Consider the following 23,034-nt stretch of genomic DNA (forward strand, 5'->3'; position numbering starts at 1 on the left):
ATGGATTTACAGGAGAAAACTGAAGGAAAGGAAGGCAGGAATTTGCCAGATGGGAAATAGGAGGTATTCCATGAACAAGGGGAAGAGTGAAAGATAAAAAAATAAGAGCAGAAAAGATATGAAGGGAAAAGTAAGCAGAGGCAGGCCCATAAGGAATGAGAGGGGAGGAGGCGATGGCAAGAGAGGCATACGTCGGTGAGAAGTTTCCAAGATTTTAAGAGCAGAAGGGACTACAGTGATCATTTTGTCTGACTTCCTGCTTACCACATGCGATAGAATTTCACTTAGTAATTCCTGCTTCTGAGTAAACTAGGGCATATCTTTTAGAAATATATCCAGTTTTGATTTAAAGACTTCAAGTGTTTAAGAATCCACCACAGCCCTTGATAAATTCTTCCAAAGGTTAATTACTGTTACTGATAAAAATCTGTACCTTATTTAACATTTGAATTTGTCTAGCTTCTATTTCCATATCTTCCTCTGCTGCTGTTAGAGATCTTCTCCTTATGCAGATACTTATGGATCCTGATTAAGTTCTCTCTTACCCTTCTCTTTGATTAGCTGAATAAATTGAAGCTCCTTAAGCCTTTCACTGTAAGACATGTTTCTAGACTTTGGATCATTCTTGTGGTTCTTTTTTGAACCCATCTGCGTTTTTCAATAATCCTTTTTAAAGAGTATACATCAGAACTGGACACAGTATTAGAGTAATGATCGCATTAATGACATATCTAAAGGTTAAACCACCTCTCTATTCCTCGTGTAAAATTTTTTCTGTGTCTCCCTAATGTCATTTTGTCAAAATTTAAAGCCTGCCCCATTTTTCTTATGTCTGTGGATTTGGTTAGTTGTGAGCATTGTTGAAGAGGAGCAGTAAGTTGAAAACAGGGAAAACTAATCTGCTGACCATCTATCAGCGCGGCACCATGATACGTAGAGAAGATGGGAAGATGATTACTAATGGGAGCCAAGAAGAGACAACGTCCAGTGTACGACAGCTAAAAAGGATGGAAATCCATTAACAAGAGCAGGAATAATAGTCCTTAGTAAAATCTAACTTCTCATTTAGTAAACTCAGTGCCACATGGGGATGTAAAGAAATATATAGACCTCTCTACTGTACTTTATGGACTTGCCAAGAGTATGGTTTATTCCAAAATAAAACGTTTCCCATTCTTCTTTAAAAACAAAACAAAAAAATAGAAATATAGCAGCATTATATCAGAGGGGTAGCTGTGTTAGTCTGGATCTGTAAAAAGCAACGAGTCCTGTGGTACTTTAAAGACTAACAGATTTATTGGAGCATAAGCTTTCATGGGTGAATACCCACTTCACCAGATGCAGATAATGGAAATTTCCAGAGGCAGGTATAAATATGCAGGCAAGAATCAGTCTGGAGATAACGAGGTTAGTTCAATCAGGGAGGGTGAGGCCCTCTTCTAGCAGTTGAGGTGTGAACACCAAGGGAGGAGAAACTGCTTTTGTAGTTGGCTAGCCATTCACAGTCTTTGTTTAATCCTGATCTGATGGTGTCAAATTTGCAAATGAACTGAAGCTCAGCAGTTTCTCTTTGCAGTCTGGTCCTGAAGCAGCATTGTAACATCCTCTTCAGGACTACTCTCTCCATTTGAAAATAAGACAGAACAAACACACTATCTTCTTCAGGCTTATGAATTTAGCAAGGTGGAAAGCATTATGCCAATGATACAAAGCACAGAAGGCAATTTTGTATCCTGTGAACAAGAACAAGAACACCTCTGAGTTAATTTTAGTTTATTGAAAACAGATGTGAAAACCATAGAACCATAACTTTATACAAAAAACTGTCAGCCACACTTTATCTTAAATTCTTTCAAAGAAAGGCATCAGCTTTCTTATATCAGCTGCCTGCAGCTACTCTGCCTCTCCAGCCTGACAAAATACCAAAAGACTAAGCAAACTGAAAGTTTATTAAAGACATAGCTTGCATGGTCCAAGAGAAGACCAGCATGACACAGCACCAGGAACTTGACTTAACACAATCAAAAATCTTGATTCAGGCATGGCCTATGCTGAAAAGTTAGGCTGACATAGCTATGGCTATCAGGGATGTGAATTTTTTTTCACACTCCTGAGCCACATAGCTATAGTGACCCAACCCTTTAAGCACACACATATAGGTTGATGGAAGATTCTTTTGTCAACCTAGCTACTTCTGTTCGGGGAGGTGGATTACCTATAGTGACGGAAAAACCCTTCCATCATTATAGGAAGAGTCTATGCTACAGCGCTAAATACAGCTGTAGTGCATACAATGTAGTGTGACAAAGCGCTGTCCTTGCCTCCGTGGGTCCCACGTTTCCTGGTGGATTTCACTAGCCTCAGAGGCTCACTGTGACCCTCCATGTAGCCCTTCTCTCTCTAGAGGCAAGGGTCACAACCTACTAAGCCATTTTCATCACAAGCCAGCCACAGAGGAGAGGAGAAGCTACTCTCCCTTGAACAGTCTCTGTTGTCTCATAGTCTCAATGATTAATCGGGGAGGGGGGGGAGGGGAGGGTGAAGCCCGGGCCCACCCTCAACTCCAGGCTCCAGCCCAAGGACCGTAATAGTAGCAGCTATGGTAGCTGACTTTTTGGAAATAGGATGCGTACAATTCCCTCGGACACTTCTCCACAGCAGCCCCCACTCAATATCTCCTTCACCCTTACCTCAGGGCCTCCTTCCTTGCGCCTGATATGGAGTTGTACTGCTTGGTTCCTCCAACAGCTCCTAACACACACCTCACTGACTAACTGGGAGGCTTTTAACTAGTTCCAGCCTGCCCTTGATTGGCTTCAAGTGTCCCAATCAACCTAGCTATCACCACTGCTTTCTAGAAGAATCTTAATTGGCCCCAGGTGTCTTGATTAACCTGGAGCAACTGCCATTTGGTTACCATGATACCAAGGATTTGTTTAGCCTGAGGTGAACATACCTGTTCCTCACTACTTTACTATAGCCATCTGCCCTTGCCCCGTGACAGTAGTATGGCCTTAAAGAGGTCCTCCTATAGTTGCAGAAATTGCTTGTGCTATTTTTTTTCTTCCCCCATATATATATTTTTTCTTCTTCCATATGGCTTGTAGATCTGTCTCTTTTTTGGTTCTTTACATATTTTGACCAGGACACAGCAGCAAGACAGACAAAATATAAGGAAGTATTTTTAAACAGGCTGCAACTTTATTAAATCAATACTACTGGGTAAAACATCTAGCAAGGACTGACGAGAGTGGATCTGCCTTCATTAAGGAGTAGAGACTTTACTTAGCCCCAAATGACCAATTGAGGTTCAAGTACATCACAGAAAAAGACGGTTACTCACCTTTGTAACTGTTGTTCTTCGAGATGTGTTGCTCACATCCATTCCAGTTAGGTGTGCGCGCCGCGCGTGCACGTTCGTCGGAAACTTTTTTACCCTAGCAACTCCGGCGGGCCGGCAGGTCGCCCCCTGGAGTGGCGCCGCCATGGCGCCCAATATATATCCCTGCCGGCCCGCCCGCTCCTCAGTTCCTTCTTGCCGGCTACTCCGACAGTGGGGAAGGAGGGCGGGTGTGGAATGGATGTGAGCAACACATCTCGAAGAACAACAGTTACAAAGGTGAGTAACCGTCTTTTCTTCTTCGAGTGATTGCTCACATCCATTCCAGTTAGGTGAATCCCAAGCCATACCTAGGCGGTGGGGTCGGAGTGAGACGTCGCGGCATGGAGCACTGCAGATCCGAAGGCCGCGTCCTCTCTTGACTGCTGGACCAGGGCGTAGTGGGAAGCAAAGGTGTGGACCGATGACCAGGTCGCTGCCCGACAGATTTCCTGGATGGGCACACGGGCGAGGAAAGCCAGCGACGACGCCTGCGCCCTGGTAGAATGCGCAGTCACACGGCCCGTAGGGACGTGGGCCAAGTCATAGCAGGTCCTGATACAGGACGTTACCCAAGAGGATAACCTCTGGGAGGAGATAGGAAGCCCTTTCATGCGGTCCGCTACCGCCACGAAAAGCTGGGGGGATTTGCGGAAGGGCTTAGTCCTCTCCACGTAGAACGCGAGAGCCCTACGGACATCAAGCGAGTGGAGCTGCTGCTCCCTGCCTGAGGAGTGAGGTTTCGGGAAGAAAACCGGAAGGAATATCTCTTGGCTGATGTGGAAGGACGAGACTACCTTGGGAAGAAAAGCAGGGTGTGGTCTCAGCTGCACCTTATCTTTGTGGAAGACTGTATATGGGGGGTCTACCACAAGAGCCCGGAGTTCCGACACCCGTCTAGCTGAGGTGATAGCTACTAGAAAGGCAGTCTTCCAAGAGAGGTAAAGCAGGGAGCAAGTGGCTAACGGTTCAAAGGGGGGTCCCATAAGCCGGGACAACACCAGGTTAAGATCCCAGGTTGGAGCAGGGAGACGGACGTTAGGGTATAAACGTTCCAGCCCCTTAAGGAATCTAGTCACCGTCGGGTGAGAAAAAACAGAGCGACCATCCGCACCCGGGTGAAAGGTGGAGATAGCTGCCAGGTGTACTCGCAGCGACGATATGGCCAGACCTTGCTGTTTGAGGGACCAAACGTAGTCTAAGATGTCGGCCACCGAAACTTCCATAGGGCGGAGATTTTTCTCCACGCACCAACAGGAGAAACGCTTCCACTTGGCCGAATATGTCGCTCTTGTGGAAGGCTTCCTGCTGCCCAAAAGCACCTCCCTCACCGGTGTGGAGCAGCGCAGCTCAGAACCGGTCATCCACGCAGGAGCCACGCCGCTAGGTGCAGCGACTGCAGGTCCGGGTGACAGAGGGTCCCGTGCTCCTGGGTAATCAGGTCCGGGTGAAGGGGCAGGGGAACTGGGTCGGCTATGGTCAGGTCCAGCAGCATGGGGTACCAGTGTTGCCTGGGCCATGCCGGGGCTACCATGATGACGTGAGCCCTGTCCCTGCGCACCTTCAGAAGGACCCTGTGGACCAGAGGGAACGGGGGAAACGCATAGTACAAGTGGGTCGACCACTGGATAAGGAAGGCATCCGCTATCGACCCGGGCTCCCTGCCCTGAAAGGAGCAGAACGCTTGGCACTTCTTGTTCCCCCTGGACGCGAAGAGGTCCACGCGGGGATAACCCCACCTCCGGAAGATGGAGAGGGCGACGTCCGGGCGAAGGGACCACTCGTGCGACAGGAAGGATCTGCTCAAGCGATCCGCCAGCGTGTTCCGTACTCCGGGGAGGAAGGAAGCTGTGAGGTGAATGGAGTGGGCTACACAAAAGTCCCAGAGTCGCATCGCCTCGTGACACAGGGGGGAGGATCTGGTGCCGCCTTGCTTGTTGATATAATACATGGTCGTCGTGTTGTCGGTGAACACCGCGACACAACGACCCTGAAGCTGATGGCAGAACGTTTGACAAGCAAGGCGGACCGCTCTCAACTCCCGCATGTTGATGTGCAACCCCACCTCCTCCTGGGACCACAGGCCCTGCGTTCTCAGGGTCCCTAGGTGGGCCCCCCAGCCTAGATCTGAGGCATCCGTTGTCAGGGACACCGAGGGCTGAGGTGGGTGGAAGGGGAGCCCCGCACATAGCACGGACTGGTCTAGCCACCAGCCGAGAGAATCTAACACCCTTTGGGGGATTGTGATCAGCATGTCTAGCGGCTGTCTTGCCGGCCGGTAATGATCGATGAGCCACAACTGGAGGGGCCTCATGCGGAGCCGAGCGTAATCGGTCACAAAGGTGCAAGCCGCCATGTGGCCTAACAGGGCTAGACATGTCCGCACCGATGTCAAGGGGGCTGCCCGCAGTCGTTGAACGATCGCCGACAAAGCCTGGAACCTCTGCAACGGCAGCGAAGCCCTGGCCACAGTGGCGTCCAGGACGGCCCCGATGAACTCCACCCTCTGCGTGGGGATCAGGGTGGACTTGTCCGTGTTTATCAAGAGGCCCAAAGTAGCGAACATGCCGGTGATCACGCGGACATGGCTGCAGACTTGTTGTTCCGACGTGCCCCGAATCAACCAATCGTCTAGATAAGGAAACACGTGGATACGATTGCGCCGAAGATGCGCCACAACAACTGCCATGCATTTTGTAAACACCCTCGGGGCCGTGGAAAGGCCAAATGGGAGGACCGCAAATTGGTAATGAAGGGGGCCCACCACGAAGCGAAGGAAACGTCTGTGGTGTGGCCAAATGGCAATGTGGAAATACGCGTCCTGCATGTCGAGGGCGGCGTACCAGTCTCCCGGATCCAGGGATGGGATAATGGTCCCCAGGGATACCATGCGGAACTTCAACTTCACCAGGTATTTGTTGAGCTCTCGCAGGTCGAGGATAGGCCTGAGGCCTCCCTTGGCCTTGGGGATCAGAAAGTAGCGGGAATAAAACCCCTTGCCTTTCTCGTTTTCCGGAACCGCCTCTATAGCTCCTTTGCTGAGGAGCGTCTGTACCTCCTGTCGAAGGAATTGCTCGTGAGAGGGGTCCCTGAAGAGGGACGAGGAAGGGGGGCGGGAAGGAGGAAATGATACAAACTGCAGGCGGTATCCCGTCTGCACCGTGCGTAAGACCCAGCGGTCCGATGTTATTCGGGTCCACGCCGGGAGGAAAAACGAAAGGCGGTTGGAAAACGGGGGGGAAGGATCCATGGGGGAAACTGTTACTGCGCCCTCGGGCGCACCTTCAAAATGAAGGCTTGGGTCCAGGCGGGGGCTTAGAGGAGCCTTGGTTCTGCCCCCCTTGGTTCCCCGAATGCCTGCGCCTTCCATTCCTGCCGCGGCGCCTGTTAAGGTCCTGCCGCTGGCAGAACTGGGAATACGGCCTGCGCTGCTGTTGTTGCTGTGGCCGGAAGGGTCTGCGTTGCGGTCCCGGTGTGTGCATCCCGAGGGACCGCATAATGACCCGATTATCCTTCAGACTCTTGAGTCTGGGGTCTGTCTTTTCAGAAAACAGGCCCTGGCCTTCGAAAGGGAGGTCCTGGATGGTATGCTGGAGCTCCGGCGGAAGGCCAGAAACCTGCAGCCAGGAGATGCGACGCATCGTCACGCCCGACGCGAGGGTACAGGCAGCCGAGACTGCAGCGTCCAAAGAAGCTTGCAAGGACGTGCGTGCGACCTTCTTGCCTTCATCTAAGATGGCTGCAAATTCCTGGCGAGCGTCTTGCGGCAGCAGCTCCTTGAATTTGTCTGCTGCCACCCAGGAGTTGAAGGCGTATCTGCTCAGCAGGGCTTGCTGGTTCGAAACCCTGAGCTGCAGCGCCCCAGCCGAGTATACTTTACGGCCGAGGAGGTCCATTCGCCTGGCCTCTCTGGATTTGGGGGCTGGAGCCTCCTGCCCATGACGCTCTTTGTCATTCACCAATTGAACCACCAGGGAACACGGTGTCGGGTGTACATGGAGGTACTCATAGCCTTTAGAAGGGGCCATGTACTTCCTCTCGACGCCCCTCGCAGTAGGGGGGATGGAGGCCGGAGACTGCCAGATGGTATTGGCGTTGGCCTGGATGGTTCTTATAAAGGGCAGGGCGACCCTGGTGGGAGCATCCGCTGAGAGGATGGTGACGATCAGATCCTCTATTTCCGAGACCTCCTCGGCTTGCAGACTCAGATTTTGAGCTACTCGCCTGAGGAGGTCTTGGTGCGCCCTGAGATCCAGCGGGGGGGTGGGGGGGGCTGTTGGAGGAGGTACCAGCCACCGCTTCATCAGGGGAGGAGGATGAGGAGACCCCCGGCAAGAGAGTGTCTAATGGAGGGTCTCCCTCGGCCCTCGCCTCTGCCTCAGGAGCCAGAGCGGAGTCTTGCTGCTTGGACCCTTCCTCCCCATCCGGGGAGGGAGGGGGGCGAGACAATGAGGCTTCCGGCGCCCTGTGCTCCGCCGTCGCAGGCCTAGCAGGAAGCTGTTGGGGCCCCTGGGCTTGATGGTATGCCCAGGGTGTCCAGAACCCCCATTGCTGCGGGCCTTGGTCGTGTTGTGGCGGATCGCTGAATAGCGCCGCCTGCCGGTCGGTGCCCAGCGCATACCCGCTGTCCGTTTGGGAGGAGACCGACGGCTGTCTAGAAGGCCACGGCGGGGCTGACCCTGGTTGGTAAGGGTCTGCGCGGGTCGGCATGGACGAACGTCTCGGTGCCGGGGACCGGTGCCGGGAGTCAAAATGGTGCCGGGATCGGGACCGGGACCGGGTTCTGTCTCGGTGCCGGGATCTAGACCGGTACCGGCTGCCGCTTCGGTGCCGGGATCGGGACCGGGACTTGCCACCAGCTCAGTGCCGGGAGGTCGACCGGGACCGGGACCTGCCACCAGCTCGGTGCCGGGAGGTCGACCGGTGCGGCGAGTAACGTCGGGACTGGCTCCTGGAGTCGCGGTGCCGGTATCGGCGGCTGGAGTCCGACCGCGACCGTCTTGAGGCCGACCGGCGCCGCGAGTGCGACCGGTACCGTCGAGGGGAGCGGTGCCGGGACTGCGAGCGGCGGCGGGATCTCGAGTGACCGTGGCGTCGGGACCTCGATCGCGAGCGTGAGTCCCGAGACGGTGCCGACATCATGGGCTTGCCTCTGGACGCGACCCGCACCGGAGGTAACGGGGGTGGCGGCTGAGTGGGCTCAGTCAGGGCTATGAGGTCCCGAGCCGAGGCGAAGGTCTCCGGCGTGGATGGGACCAATATCTCAACCCCAGATCTCATGGAGGAGCTTGGCGGCACCGGACTCGACGGACCCGCCGGGCCCGGAGTCGACGGTGCTGGCGGCGCCGCGGCCGATGTTGAGGCCGGGCGCTCCAGTCGGCTCTGCCTGGCCGGTGTCGCAGACTTCGACGGCCTCGGTTCTATCCCCGGTGCCGGAGAAGGTCGGTGCCGGGGAGTCTTTTCGGTGCCGGTGCGATCCGGTGCCGGCGCCGAGATCACGGCCTGCGAAGCTGCCGGGTCAAGTGCCGCCTCCATAAGGAGAGTTCGGAGTCTTTGATCCCTCTCCTTCTTTGTTCTTGGCTTAAAAGCCTTGCAGATGCGGCACTTCCGATCTGTGCGATTCCCCCAGGCACTTCAGGCACGCGTCGTGGGGGTCGCTGGTGGGCATAGGCTTCTTGCAGGCCGCACACTGCTTGAAGCCCGGCGAACCAGGCATGAGCCCGGTGCCGGGTGCCGGGAAGGGCTAAGCCCCCGGCGAACAACTATTTACAACCTATTTAACTTAATTACTACTATCTACACTTAACAATCTAACTAACAACTATAACAGTACGAGAGATAATCGAGAGATAACAAGGAGAGCTAGGGACGTGGAGGACAGCTATGCCGCGCTCCACAGTTCCAACGACCGACACGGCGGTAAGAAGGAACTGAGGAGCGGGCGGGCCGGCAGGGATATATATTGGGCGCCATGGCGGCGCCACTCCAGGGGGCGACCTGCCGGCCCACCGGAGTTGCTAGGGTAAAAAAGTTTCCGACGAACGTGCACGCACGACGCGCACACCTAACTGGAATGGATGTGAGCAATCACTCGAAGAAGAACTTACCATCACCCTTCCCTCATACACAGGATGAAGGCAAAGAGGGCTCCTTCCTGTACCAGACATTCAGGCCCATCCCCCTCTCCATGCAGCATCCCTAAGAGTTGTCCCATCTTCAGCCCATTCCTGTTCCCAGTCTTGGGTTTATCTAGGAATTGGCCATTTATTTAACTAAGTACTCACACTGGACCATATGCAGTTGTGAGAAGTACAGTATTATTAACACAGCCTACTGACCCTCCAGGATGCTGCGAGGAAGGTGAAAATGCTACACCAGTATCTCCAATTTGGCAAGAAGTAGAAAATTCCTTCCCTGCTCCAAAAAAGCAGCTGGTTTAATACCAACAGCATGCCCAGAAATCCAGTCCTAACCTAATCCCATGTGTGGGCCCCTCCCTATGCACAATCTTCAATCCTCTAGTAAACATCTCCACCAAAAACCTCTCCACGCATTTGAAGATCCTGACAGAGGCCAAGTAGTTTTGAAATCATCTGTTGTTTCCACCATACATTCAAATTCCACATATCTTGAGGCTGGGCACTTCAGGATGCACTGTGCAACCCACAGCCTGCAAGATTTGACTCTAATAGCAATCAGGCCCCTGCAACATGGTTGCAGTGAGATTTTCAATAAATAGGGTGACAGCACTTCCCATTTTTAAATGGACAGTACCGTATTTAAGCCCTCCTGTGTGTGTCCTGACTTTTTCTTAAAAACAGGCAAATTGTCCTGTATTTTCTGCCTCCCGCCATCAGTACTAGTGGGTCCTGGTGCTAGCCAGATCCTTGCTCATCAGCTGCCCACCCTCCGGCGGTGAGTGGGGAGGTCCACTGGCCAATGTTGGGGGTGGGTGTGTAAGACTAGTAGCAGGGCAAAGATGCAGAGCACAGGGCCGCCACTCCCCTGCTGGTCCATCAGTGCAACCACAGGAGGTGACAAGACAGGAGGTGGCTGGGTTATGTAGGTGGCCAGCAGCAGGCTGGAAGTGTTGGCTGCTTTTCGACACTGTGCAGGTAGGAAGGGACAAGCTGCTTCCAGACGCAGTGGTTGAGAGGGGAGGGAGGGCAGGGAGAGAAGCTGAGTGACCAGATGTCCCAATTTTATAGAGACGGTTCCAATTTTTGGGTCTTTTCTTATATAGGCTCCTATTACCCCCCACCCCATCCCAATTTTTCACATTTGCCATCTGGTCACCCTAGAGAGATGAGATGAGCTCTGTACAGATATGGCCCAGGTCATCCCTTTCCCACCTCCTCTTCCCCTGTGGCTGGAAGCAGCTCCCATCCCCTCCCTCCTGCACAGAGCCAAAAAGTTGCTGCTGGCCACATTCTGGTGTGAACCCTGGCAGAAATCGGGGGGGGGGGATGTGACCCTGAATGCCACCCGCCCACATGTTGCCTCGGGAAGACCTGGTGCCAGGTACCAGGAGAGGCGGGTCCATCCCAAGGGCCCAGCCAGTCATGAAGGGCACAGAGCGCTGGGCAGGGAGGGTCAGGTCAGTCGGTCAGACCCACCCTGTGTGAGAGAGGTGTTCAGGAGTGTGTGTATGTCACCTCTCCCCATCTGTATGTGGGAGGTAAGGGTGTGTGTGTCACCCCTCCCTGTCTGAACCCTAAAGTCTTAAAGATAAGAAGGTAAATACGAAGAATCCAACTACGCAGTATTTCTTTTTAACTGGGGACTAGATGTTAATTTCAGCATATGTACTGCATAGTTCTGATTGATTGTTGTTGAACTCGCTTGAATATGAGTAAATTTTACCAGGTGTCCCATATTTAGCATAAGGAAATACGGTCACCTTATTAATAAAGATTCTCTGTAGATAAAGCCTATGAGATGGTCATAAGGAAGAAGAGAGTTTGGGAAGCTGGGTTATTTGACAACTACTGTGGGAAAGGAAAAACATTGTCATGTTGGCAGCCTCGGGGAGAAAGACAAGTAATGGAGGAAGGGACATCTGGGGAGTGGAATGAGGGATGTGTGGCCTAGAGGTTAAAGCATAGAATCAGGAGTTCTGGATTATATTCCCAGCTCCACTACTGACATGCTGTATGCCCTTGAATAAGTCACATAAGCTGCGTGCCTCAGTTGTTCATCTGTAGACATTTTCCTACTGTTCCGCACATGAGTAAAACACACTAAGGGTCTTAGATGAAAGATACTAACTTAAACTGTAAGCTCTTCGTGGAAAGGACTGTCTTTTTGTCACTTATTTGTACAGAATCTAGCACAATGAAGCCCTGATCCTTGACTGCAGTCCCTACGCACTAATACAAATATATAACTAACATATAGTACATTATTATCCAACCCAAGTAAAGATTCACGTGCCTGTAGGCACGTGTGTTTCCATTGTCCTTCTGTTTTGTCAACTTATTGCCTCTTTTCTTAGACTGTAAGCTCTTTGAGGAAGAGGACTACCTCTTTGTTATGTTTGTGTAGTACTTACCACAATGATTCCCCAGTATATGACGGGGTTCATAGGTGCTACCATAAATACTAAATAAATACATAATATTAGTAATAATCATATGATTTTTATTTTATTAACTGATTCACCCAGCTCAGTCAGGAGAATCTGTCCATAAAACAAATTTCCACAGGAAATTAGAGCAATCCAGAGTCTGTAAATCTTTAGAAAACAATACAAATCTTCCTCTTTGATAAAGCTTCTCCACCATAAATAGAATAACATTTGCAACAACTGCTCCCTGCTCACCTCCAAACCCAAAACCCTACCTCAGGTAGAGCTCTCTGTAATGTGAAAAAGAAGAAGAGCCAGAGACTTCCTGAAGTCCACTACTGGCTTTGCTATCGCCAATCTAATTAATGAAGAATGTGCTCAGATACTATGGTGATGGGCAGCAGTGCAGAATCCTAAAATAAATTATTAGAAGTACTAATTGTTGATGATATAACACCTACTATCATTATAATTCATATGTTAAGTTCTAGAGCACATCTAAGTGAGTTCATGGATAATTTGTGTATAGGACAAAGGGTTAAAGTAATCAAATACATTATGCGGCATGAATAATTTGTCCAACTCTTGCAACTATCTATTAGCATTTAGTAATTTAGTGGCGTTATTATTACATATCACCAATAAGCATCAGCAAGGAATCCTGACTACCCTTCTAGACACTACAAATAAATACATAACTGTACAGTAGACCAGTTATTCCTGGAGTAAATTGTTTACTTTAATATCTCTTGTCATAAAATATAACCGAGTTCCCAAGAGTTCCCAGAGAATTGCTTGTTTTATAGTCTGTATGAGTCTAAATAAACAAACAAATAAGTGTACACAATGTTATCGAAGTCCACATCCCAATGCCACTAGTAGTAGTTCCCTATAGTACAGTATATTTTCTTGTGCATTTTCCAGTCTAGCCTTAAATGGCTAACGTTCTATAAGGTGGAAAAGGCCAAACAGTGTTTACAGTACTGAAGCCATTGCTTCTACTCTTTCAAGTTTCCTTGTAGCTTTGAGACAGTAGCAAGTATCTTAATTAAACATCTTCTTAATACATCATGGAGTTGAAGGGTTCATCCATCCACTACTATTGTGCAAGCACCTAAGCAGAGTTTAGATTTAATACTGAAAGGAGAAACTGAGCTTGATTAATATGGAAGAAATGAAAAATAGTCTTTATCTTTGGATGTAGAGTGCCACATTTGTATTTGTTATAATACAGAATATTTTATAAAAAGGTGTGTTAACCGTAGAAAAGACTTTACTGAGAATTTACATCTAAGCTTTAAACAAAACATATTTGACATTTGGTACAATACGTCACTTATTTTTATAATTTAATTATTTTATGTAGAAAAGGCAGAAAATGTTATTGCACTCAGTAAGTTAAACACTTGACATTTTTATACCTTAAAATGCAACATTTAAGGAGTCTAGATATGTTTATTAATTAGTGATTATTAACACCCAGTAAACAACATTATGTCTTGTAAAAACACAATCTTTCTTCACAGCATGGAGCTGAAATCTATTATTCACTGATTCCATATGCTGAAATACACTCAAATGATCACAAATGACCTTAAGCATTAGATAAATGTAAATGAAGACAGGATAGAAAATGTGCTTTTGATTGATATCTAAAAGACCAGGTTTGAAATCTTGACAAGGGATGAAGTCCTATACAAAATAAATGGCAATCTGAAACATCCAGAATGTATCATCCTATGGCCAGACATACCACATGAAGGAGCCCAACCCAAGAGGAGTTGAGTGTTTAAGAGTGTTCACAGGAGATGCTTAACATCTTCAAGGTTTGGAACCTAAAAGATTATTTCTGGGGTGTGTATGTGCTAGCTCTGTTCAGCAAGCAACTGTGGTAATGCACAGATACAGCTAACTGTGTGTATTTGCATCCCAATGAATGTCAATAATTTCTAGCTATTGCATGTGCCTACTCTAAGGGCCTGTCTACACAGGAAAGTTATATCAGTATAAACTAAGGTGTGAATTTAGGCCACTACAGTTATTATACCATTACAACTTCCTCTGTGGACACATTTACTCCAGAATAACAGTGCCTTTTTTCAGTTTAGCTTATATTAGTCTGGCCTATACTACAAAGTTAAGTAAAGTTAAGTCATTTTGCATTGATCTCTTTGGACATGTGTGTACACTCAAATTTCTCTCCAGCCAATGAAAGCCCTCCATTACAGCAATGCAGAAACAAGAATCAATCTGGTGCCGAGCCACAGACCTGCTGCTTTTATAATGTTACATGCTATACTTGGCACACACCCCACAGACCACCATGGATACCACCAAGGAGCCCCCTGCTGTGAACAGCATGGGGGAAGAAGAGGAGGATGAGGAGAGGAACACATGGCAGATATGCAAACTAGATACAGTCAACTTAGGTTTGAATCGGGACTGGGAATGCTGAGCCATTACAAACATTGAATCTATCAACCCTTGTAAGTATTCTAACACTTCTTATCAAACTGTCTGTACTGGGCTATTTTGATTATCACTTCAAAACATTTTTTTCCTTACTTAATTGGCCTCTTAGAGTTGGTAAGACAACTCCCACCTTTTCATGCTTTCTGTATGTGTATATATATCTCCTCAATATATGTTCCATTCCATGCATCCAAAGAAGTGGGCTGTAACCCACAAAAGCTTATGCTCAAATAAATTTGTTAGTCTCTAAGGTGCCACAGGTACTCCTGTTCTTTTTGCGGATACAGACTAACATGTCTGCTACTCTGAAACATGGCAGACAGGTCCTGTTTGAGACTCAGCCACAATCTAGCCAATCTGATGAAGCCCGGACAAGCCCAATGAAGCGGAAGGAACCTTGGGTAAGTGTGTGCATGAATTTCCCTACATTGTTTAAATGTAAAGATGGCACCTGGCCCAACCCCAAGTTATCAGTACACAGGTGTTGACTTTTCATTGTCCTACTCATACAAGATGAGGTAGTGGTACAACAAACAGGTAGAGTTGTTATCTGCTTTCCTTTCCCCTGTAGGATTGGGCAGAGAAGGCGGAGCCATGCAGAGCAGTTTGTTTATGTACATGTCCCTTGTATCCTCCCAAAAATTCTCAATGAAACTCTGCAATCCTCTCACAAAGGTTTCTAGGGAGGCAGTCTTATTGCTTCCTACAAGGTAGAATATTTTCTCACATCATGCCGCAGTGACTTTGGCAGGCACTATTGTAATAAACAGGCTAGTGGCACATGGAATTGGCTCAGTAGCAGGGGTGGAGCGGCCGCTCCCCACTGAGCACATTCCCCCAAAGTGGCGCCTTTTTAATTTTTACACTCACCCCAGCAATCTGGGTCTTTGGCGGCAATTCAGCAGCAGGTCCCTCAGCCACTCCGGGCCTTCGGCAGTTCAGCGGCAATTTGGCAGCGGGTCCTTCAGCTGCTCCTGGTCTTCAGCGCAAGTCCTTCAGTTTTCGGCGGCAAGACTTGGGTTTTTCTTTTTTTTTTTTTGTTCTACTTCGCTGCTTCGGTACCTTTTTTTAATGTATTCGCTCCCCCTGCTGGCAGAACCTGGCTATGCCACTGAACCAGTTGGCTTCAGGATGCCAGCAGTAGCTGGGCTCTCTGTGCCTTTATTACCCTCAGGAGTGAGATATCAGCTAAAATCACCACCATATGTTGACAAAGGTGCCAGTACTCAGTGCCACTGCCCTGTTCTTGTACATAATTTGTTGGGGAAGTCAAAACAGCTTTTGTAAAGGGAAATCATGCTTCCCCAATCTATTAGATTCCTCTGAGGGGTCAAAAACATGTGGACAAGGGTGATCCAGTGGATATACTGTACTTGGACATTCAGAAAGCCTTTGATAAGGTCCCACACCAAAGGCTCTTAAGCAAACTAAGCAGTCATGGGATAAGAGGGAAGGTCCTCTCATGAATCAGTAACTGGTTGAAAGACAGGAAACAAAGGCCAAGACTAAATGGTCAGCTTTCAGAATGGAGACAGTTAAATAGTGATGTCTCCCAGGGGTCTGTACTGGGATCAGTGTTGTCCAACATACTCATAAATGATCTGGGAAAACGGGTAAACAGTGAGGTGGCAAAGTATGGAGATGATATAAAGTTACTCAAGATAGTGAAGTCCAAAGCAGACAGCAAAGAATTACAAAGGGATCTCACAAAACTGGGTGACTGGGCAACAAAATGGCAGATGAAAATCAGTGTTGATAAATACAAAGTAATGTGCACTGGAAAACAAAGTGACAATTATTCATACAAAATGATGGGGCCTAAAATTAGCTGTTACCACTCAAGAAAGAGATCTTGGAGTCATTTTGGATAGTTCTCTGAAAACATCCACTCAACATGTGGCATCAGTCAGAAAACCTAACAGAATGTTAGGAACCTTTAGGAAAGGGATAAATAATAAGATATAAATCTCATAATACCACTATATAAATCCATGGTATGCCCATGCATTGCACACTGTGTGTAGTTCTGGTCACCCCATCTCAAAAAAGATATATTAGAAATGGAAAAAGTACAGAGAAGGGCAACAAAAATTATTAAGGGTATGGAAAAGCTTCAATATAAGGAGAGATTAAAAGACTGGGACTGTTCAATTTGGAAAAGAGACAGTTAAGGGGGGGATATAGTAGAGGTCTATAAAATCATAAATGGTGTGGAGAAAGTGAATAAGAAAGCATAATTTACTCCTTTACATAACACAAGAACCAAGGGTCACCTAATGAAATTAATAGGCAGTTGATTTAAAACAAACAAAACGAAGTACTTCCTCACACAACAGACAGTCTACCTGTGGAACTCATTGCCAGGGGATGTTGTGAAGGCTAAAATTATAACTGGGTTCAAAAAATAATTCGATAACTTCATGGAGGATAAGTCCATCAATAGTGAGGGATGCAACTGCATGCTCTGATTGCCAGATACTGGAACTGGACAACTGGGGATAGATAATTTCCCTGTTCTGTTCATTCCCTTTGAAGAATCTGGCATTGACCACAGTCGGAAGATAGGATACTAGGCTAGATGATCATTGGTCTAACCCAATATGGCCGTTCTTATGTTCTTTACTCATGGAAATAAGAGCCAAAATTTCATTGTTTCATGCAACTGAAAAATTCCCTCCTCATTTTCCCCCACCTCCTCTGGCAGGCCATATTCACCATGGCTGGCACTGGAGAATGGTGATGTGCAGAGATGCTCCAAAGCGGAAGTATCTAAAAGCATGTCTGATTTAAATTTTTTCTTGAAATAAGGAAAGAAACTTATCTTTCCCTTTCTGTCATGATTGGAAATCCAATGATATATCTGTGTGTTTTATTTGCAGCTGCTGAGTGTGTGGACAAGGGACAACATGTTCAGTGAGATCCTGCAAATTAGTGCTGCATCAGACTGCGAATAGAGAACCTGGAGTGTGAATATGGCAGGCAGCATGAAGAAGGAAAGATCTAACAGGAGAAAGGTTCAAGAGTCAGAGCAAGAGATGCACCAGGACATTATGGGGCTTCTCAGGCAGTAAACACAGATAGTGCACACTCTTGTTGATCTTCAGGTCCAATAATCACAGGCTCTCCTCCCTTTGCAGTTAATGGAGAACTCCAGTTTAGCAGCCCCCTACATCCCCTTAACATTCCACATAGCATCATGTGCTGCATCCTTAGCCCTACCACTCCATGCCAGAGGACAGTAAGGAGAATCACAGCTTCACATACCTGTGAGAGTCTCTCCCTGCTTTTTGATACAAAATATTGATGCCGTGTTGTCTGTCAAGACCTGCACCACTATGCCTGAGATCTGGGGAATGAAGACCTGGCAAGCCAAGCATATTGCCCTGAGTTCCCTGACATTTATATGCAGGGAGAGTTCTTTCTGGACCCTAAGTCCTGAGACTGCTGAGGTGGACTCCTCACCCCAGGTCTGATGCATCTGAGACTAAGGTTACCAAGGTATGAGGGGCAGCAAAGGGTATTCCTTTCATTATGGATCCTGGGTCTCTCCACCAGGTCAGTGAGGCAAGGACCGGAGTCAGAATCGTGAGTATCCAGTCCAGGCGGTATCTGCTTAGGGAGTAGACTTACGCCAGCCACAGCTGAAAGGGTCTGAGGCTAGCCTTGCATGCTGCACCATGCGACCCAGCAGCTTGAGGCAGACCCGAGCAGTCACTAGTGAGTGGATTGTGACCTTGGAACTCAGATCCAACACAGCTTGGAAACAGGCTTCCAGTAGGCAGGCTTTGGCCTGGGTTGAATCAAGCACTGCCCTCATGAACTCTATTCTCTGAACCAGAGCCAGGGTCGACTTCTCCTCATTTATCAACAGATCAAGCATCTGGAAGATGGCCTGTACTGTGCTGATGCTGTGCTGCACCTGAGCCTGCAACTGACCTTTGATCAGCCGGTTGTTGAGGTACAGGTAGACTCGCACACCTCAATGCCCGAGGAAGGCTGTCACCACCACCATGCATTCTGTGAAGACCCATGGGGCTGCCGATAGACCGAAGGAAAGAGCAGTGAATTGGTAGTGGCGTTGTCCCATTACAAACCTGAGAAATCTTCTATGACAGCAGAAGATAGGCATCCTTTAAGGCAAGGGTAGTGTACCAGTCTCTTGGATCCAGAGAGGAAATGATGGACCAAAGAGACCATACGGAACCTCAGTTTCTTGAGATATTTGTTGAGGCAACGCAGGTCCCGGATGGGCTGTAGCCTCTCCACTACCCCCGGTCCCATGGCCTTTGGGACTAGGAAATATTGGGTGTAAATCCCCTTCCCTCTTAAGTCTCAAAGAATCTCCTCCACGAAATTCAAACCTAGGAGAGCTTGCATCTTTTAAATGAGAAGCTGCTTGTCAGAAGGGTCCCTGAAGAGGGACAGGGCGTGGGGGGTGGATGAAAATTGAAAGGTGTAACTGACTGTTAGTTGTCAGTATCCAATGGTCTATGTTATATATGACCACACTGGACTGGAGGGCAACAGGTGGTACAAAAACAAAAGAGGAGATGGATCCAGAACAGAGACTGGTATAATGCAGTCGGGCATACCTTCAGAAGGCCTGCCTGGACCCACTGGAGTATCTTTGAGAGCCCAACCGGGAGGCAGAGGTAGGTGGGAGGGGTTGTCATTTTTTATAATCTTTTCCGATTTTTTGTAGGGCTCCTACCTGGGAGATGCCACAAGCCTGGGAGGTTGCTGGGGCCAGGAATGCTTCCTGGAGACTAGCAGCATGTAAAGGAATGAAGTATAGCTTTCGTCCTTGAAACCGTGGAGCTTCGAGTCTGTCTGATCAGAAAACAGGGAGAGGCCCTGAAAAGGGTGGTCCTGGATGGACTGCTGAACCTTATGAGGAAAGCCAGACAACTGCAGCCACAAACAGCACCTAATGGTGACTGCTGATGCCATAGTCCTGGCTGCCGAGTTGGCCGCATCCAGAGTCGCCAGATGGGAGATCCTGGACACAGTCTTGCCCTCCTCTAAGATGGCCACAAATTCCTGCCTCAATTCCTGTGGGTGGGAGTCTTTAAATTTGGACAGCGAGTCGCAGAGATTAAAATTGTACCACTCCAGTAGAGCCTGCTGGTTGGAGATACATAGTTAGAGACTGCCCGTTGAATAAACCTTCCATCCAAACAGGTCTAGTCTCTTAGCTTCTTTATTTTTGATGTTAACACTTGACTGGCTCTTCTTTCCCACTCATTCACCACAAATGCTACCAGAGATCCTGTGGGAGGGTGTGAGTAAAGGTAGTCAAAACCGCTTGTCAGAACATAGTATTACTTCTCTGCCCTCCTTGAGGTGAGGGGGCAGAGAAGAAGGGGTCTGCCACAGTATCTTAACAGGCCCCAAAACTGTTTCATTTCTGGATAATGCTACTCTGGAGGGAGCACCAGCCATCAGGATGTCGATCAGGCTGTGCGTCAACCCCTTAAGCTCCTTCACTTCCAGACCCAAGTTCGCCATGACTCTTTTCAGGAGGTCCTGGTGGGCCATGAAGTCGTCTTGAGGGAGCAGGGTACTAGGGCCTGCAACCACCTCATCCAGGGATGATGAGGAGAAGGCCTGCACCAGAAGAGGCCTGTTGGACCTTGTTCCTTTCTAATTCGGTCGCCTTAGCTGGTGAGGGTCCTTGAGGGGTCAGCAGGATTGAGAAAGACAGCAGATACTTCTCTGCCTAAAAGGCCTCCAGTGTTGAGGAGGCCAGCAACCATCTGGCCCCACAGCTGCTCCTGGGAGTAGGTGGCAGGTCCTGTACTGGACTTGACACTCTAGGCGGAGTCTGTGGAGCCTTCAGTGGCTCAGGGGAGGACGAGTGGTCCAACATGGATCTAACCATGCCAGTCCTTCCCTGCTTGTCAACCTTTGGCACTGAAGAACGTCCTTTCTTGGTGTGCTCTTTCTTATGTTTCTTCCTTGGCACCAGGGACAGAGAACAGTGCTGGGAAGAACATAGTGCTAGAGGAGCACTCTGCACAAATGCCAAAATACTTGACACTGATTTCGAGCAGCTCAACTCCGAGGCTGGTCTGAGGCCTGCCTCCAAAAGAATGGCTTTCAGTTGAATATCCCTGTCCTTTTTGGTACAGGGTATGAAGGCCCTGCAGATCTGGCACTTCTCTTTGATGTGAGAAACCCTCAGACACTTTAGACAGCTAGTGTGCAGGTCACTAACTGCCATTGGCTTGCTGCAAGAGGCACACAGCTTGAAGCCTGGGGCATGCACAGCCCTGGGGGTGAAAAGTCCCTCGAAAACAGGGACAAATATTAACACTACTATAAACACTAACTCTAAGAACTATATACACTAACTATGATAACTATACAGAATATGACTAAGAAAGTCCAACCACTGGAAAAGAAAACCTTGCCACAGCAAGAAGGATCTTTCCAGCAACCGTCATGGGTGGTAAGAAGGAACTGAGGGCCTAGAGCCGGCCCTATGGATACCACTGAGGGAAAAATCTCCGGCAATTGTGCACGCAGTGTGCACAAATCTAGCATGGAATGGACATGAGCAAGCACTCGAAGAAAAACCAGGATTTCACCCCTAGTTCTTTAATTGTGCCAAACATTATCTAGCAATTTTGTAAGGACATACATCAAAATGTTGTAAGTATTTTAGCTAATCATCAGAATACTTCTGTCAGGTAAGTAAATACCACCTACATTTGATAGAGTAAGGGAAAATGAGGCAGAGAGTTTAAGACCTGTCAGCAGAATTGGCACAGCCAAGATCAGAATAGCAGAATTCCCGGAGTAAAACTTTTAACAACATCAAAGTCACTCAGGCCTGGTCTACACGGGTGTGTGTGTGTGTGTGTGTGTATGTGTCTGGGGTGTGTGTCGACCTAATATATGCAACTTCAGCCACGAGAATAGCGTAGCTGAAGTCAACGTATCTTAGGTCAACTTACCTCTCATCCTCATGGCGCTGGGTCGACTGCCGCTGCTCCCGTCAACTCCGCCTCTCGTTGCGGTGGAGTACAGAAGTCAATGACAGAGCAATCGGGGATCGATTTATCGTGTTTACTAGATCTACCACTAACCACCAATCCGACAGCTAGTATAGACGTACCCTTAGGAACCTAAGTCCCAATGACTTTCAGTAGGAGTGAGGAGGAGTCTTTTGAAAATAAGGCATAGGCTCTTTGGTGATTTAGTTGCTTTTGAAAATGTTAACCCTTACTCCTCACCCCACATTCAGTACAACTGACCACGATACCTCACAACTACCCAGTTTTCAACCAAGCAGTGAACAGCTTTCTAATGCTGAAAGACATACTGTATATTTTAAAAAAATTAGAAGAAGAAATATAGTATGTCACATGTAGTCAAATTTAATTATATTTTACTTTTGAGGTCAAAAAGCAGGGCCAGCGCTACCATTTAGGCAGCCTAGGCAATTGCCTAGGGAGCCAGAATAAACGGTGGGAGCCGTTTTGCCGGAGGGGGCGCCAGGCGGCTCTGTTGGAGCTGCCGCAGTGGTGCCTGCAGAGGGTCCGGTGCTCCGCGGCTCCGGTGGAGCTGCCGCAGTCATGCCTGTGGACAGTCGGCTGCTCACACGGCTCCGGTGGACTGCCCACAGGCGTGACTGCGGCAGCTCCACCGGAGCCACGGAGCACGAGACCGTCCGCAGGCACCACTGCAGCAGCTCCAACGGAGCCGCGGGACCAGCACGGGGCGGCGAAATTGCAGTCCGCCTAGGGCGCTCAAACCCCTAGCGCCGGTATTGTCAAAAAGCAATTAAGTTCAGATAAATATGTTTTATGTATTATCCCAATTTCAATTCAGATTTTTTACCAGAGTTCTCAGCATACCTGGAAACACAAACATGCACATAAATGCAGTCACTGTACTGTATTATCCATGTATAATTGCTCTTTGCTAAGACTGATCACAGGTGAGGGCCACATGTAACTTTGGGGACCACCATCCAGATGTTATGATTCATTATTTATTTTACACCCAGGAGTATAATTCCTTAAATTAAAGGACACAATCTAGTCCCAAATAGTGGTATGTTATCAGAATTCAGGACTAGATGCTTTCTTTAGTTTAATAAATTCCCCTTCCATGAACTGCAAATTACTAATCTGGATAATTGATACTGTACAGTTATCTTTCTTGCCAATAGAGATATTATAACTCACATTTCTGCATACACTTCACAGTATAATTTTACACAGACAATTCATCATCAGCTTTTAAAATATCTTACCGGCTTGATACAGTCTGAGCCTTAAATATTCCTGCATTTTGATTTCTGATGACGATGTCACTTACATCTGTAAAATATTTGTTAAGAATCATCCATAAAATTAGCATAAAAATAATGATTTAATCAAAAGTACTCCACCCTACCCTAATTGTTAATGTCTTCATAGCTTCTTTTACCTATTAGGTCTTCCATAATCTGTGTTGATAGTGAGTCTTTTTAGAAGTAATGAATATACAGTGCTACTGCAGAAGAACTTTGATACTCCTAGCCAGTAACTCACCAAATTTATCCATGTCCATCATCTATCCTTTTTGTGGGTTGTTTGAAACAAAGGTCTTTTAGTCCTTATGTATT

General features: G+C 48.1%; 1 protein-coding gene across 3 annotated transcripts in view; it reads right to left on the reverse strand.

Moving 5' to 3' along the window:
- The window catches only part of CAMKMT (calmodulin-lysine N-methyltransferase), a 389,892-nt gene that overhangs the window by 39,907 nt on the left and 326,951 nt on the right, over positions 1–23,034 (reverse strand). For 2 of the 3 annotated variants that reach the window (XM_050951924.1, XM_050951926.1), the window contains exon 7: positions 22,681–22,747. The exons of the other annotated variant lie outside the window; for it this stretch is intronic. In XM_050951924.1, coding sequence (XP_050807881.1) covers positions 22,681–22,747 — 67 coding nt within the window. The remainder of the gene's footprint in view (positions 1–22,680; positions 22,748–23,034) is intronic. 3 annotated transcript variants of the gene reach the window in all.

The sequence above is a fragment of the Gopherus flavomarginatus genome, chromosome 4 (assembly GCF_025201925.1).
Source record: "Gopherus flavomarginatus isolate rGopFla2 chromosome 4, rGopFla2.mat.asm, whole genome shotgun sequence".
NCBI lineage: Eukaryota > Metazoa > Chordata > Testudines > Testudinidae > Gopherus > Gopherus flavomarginatus.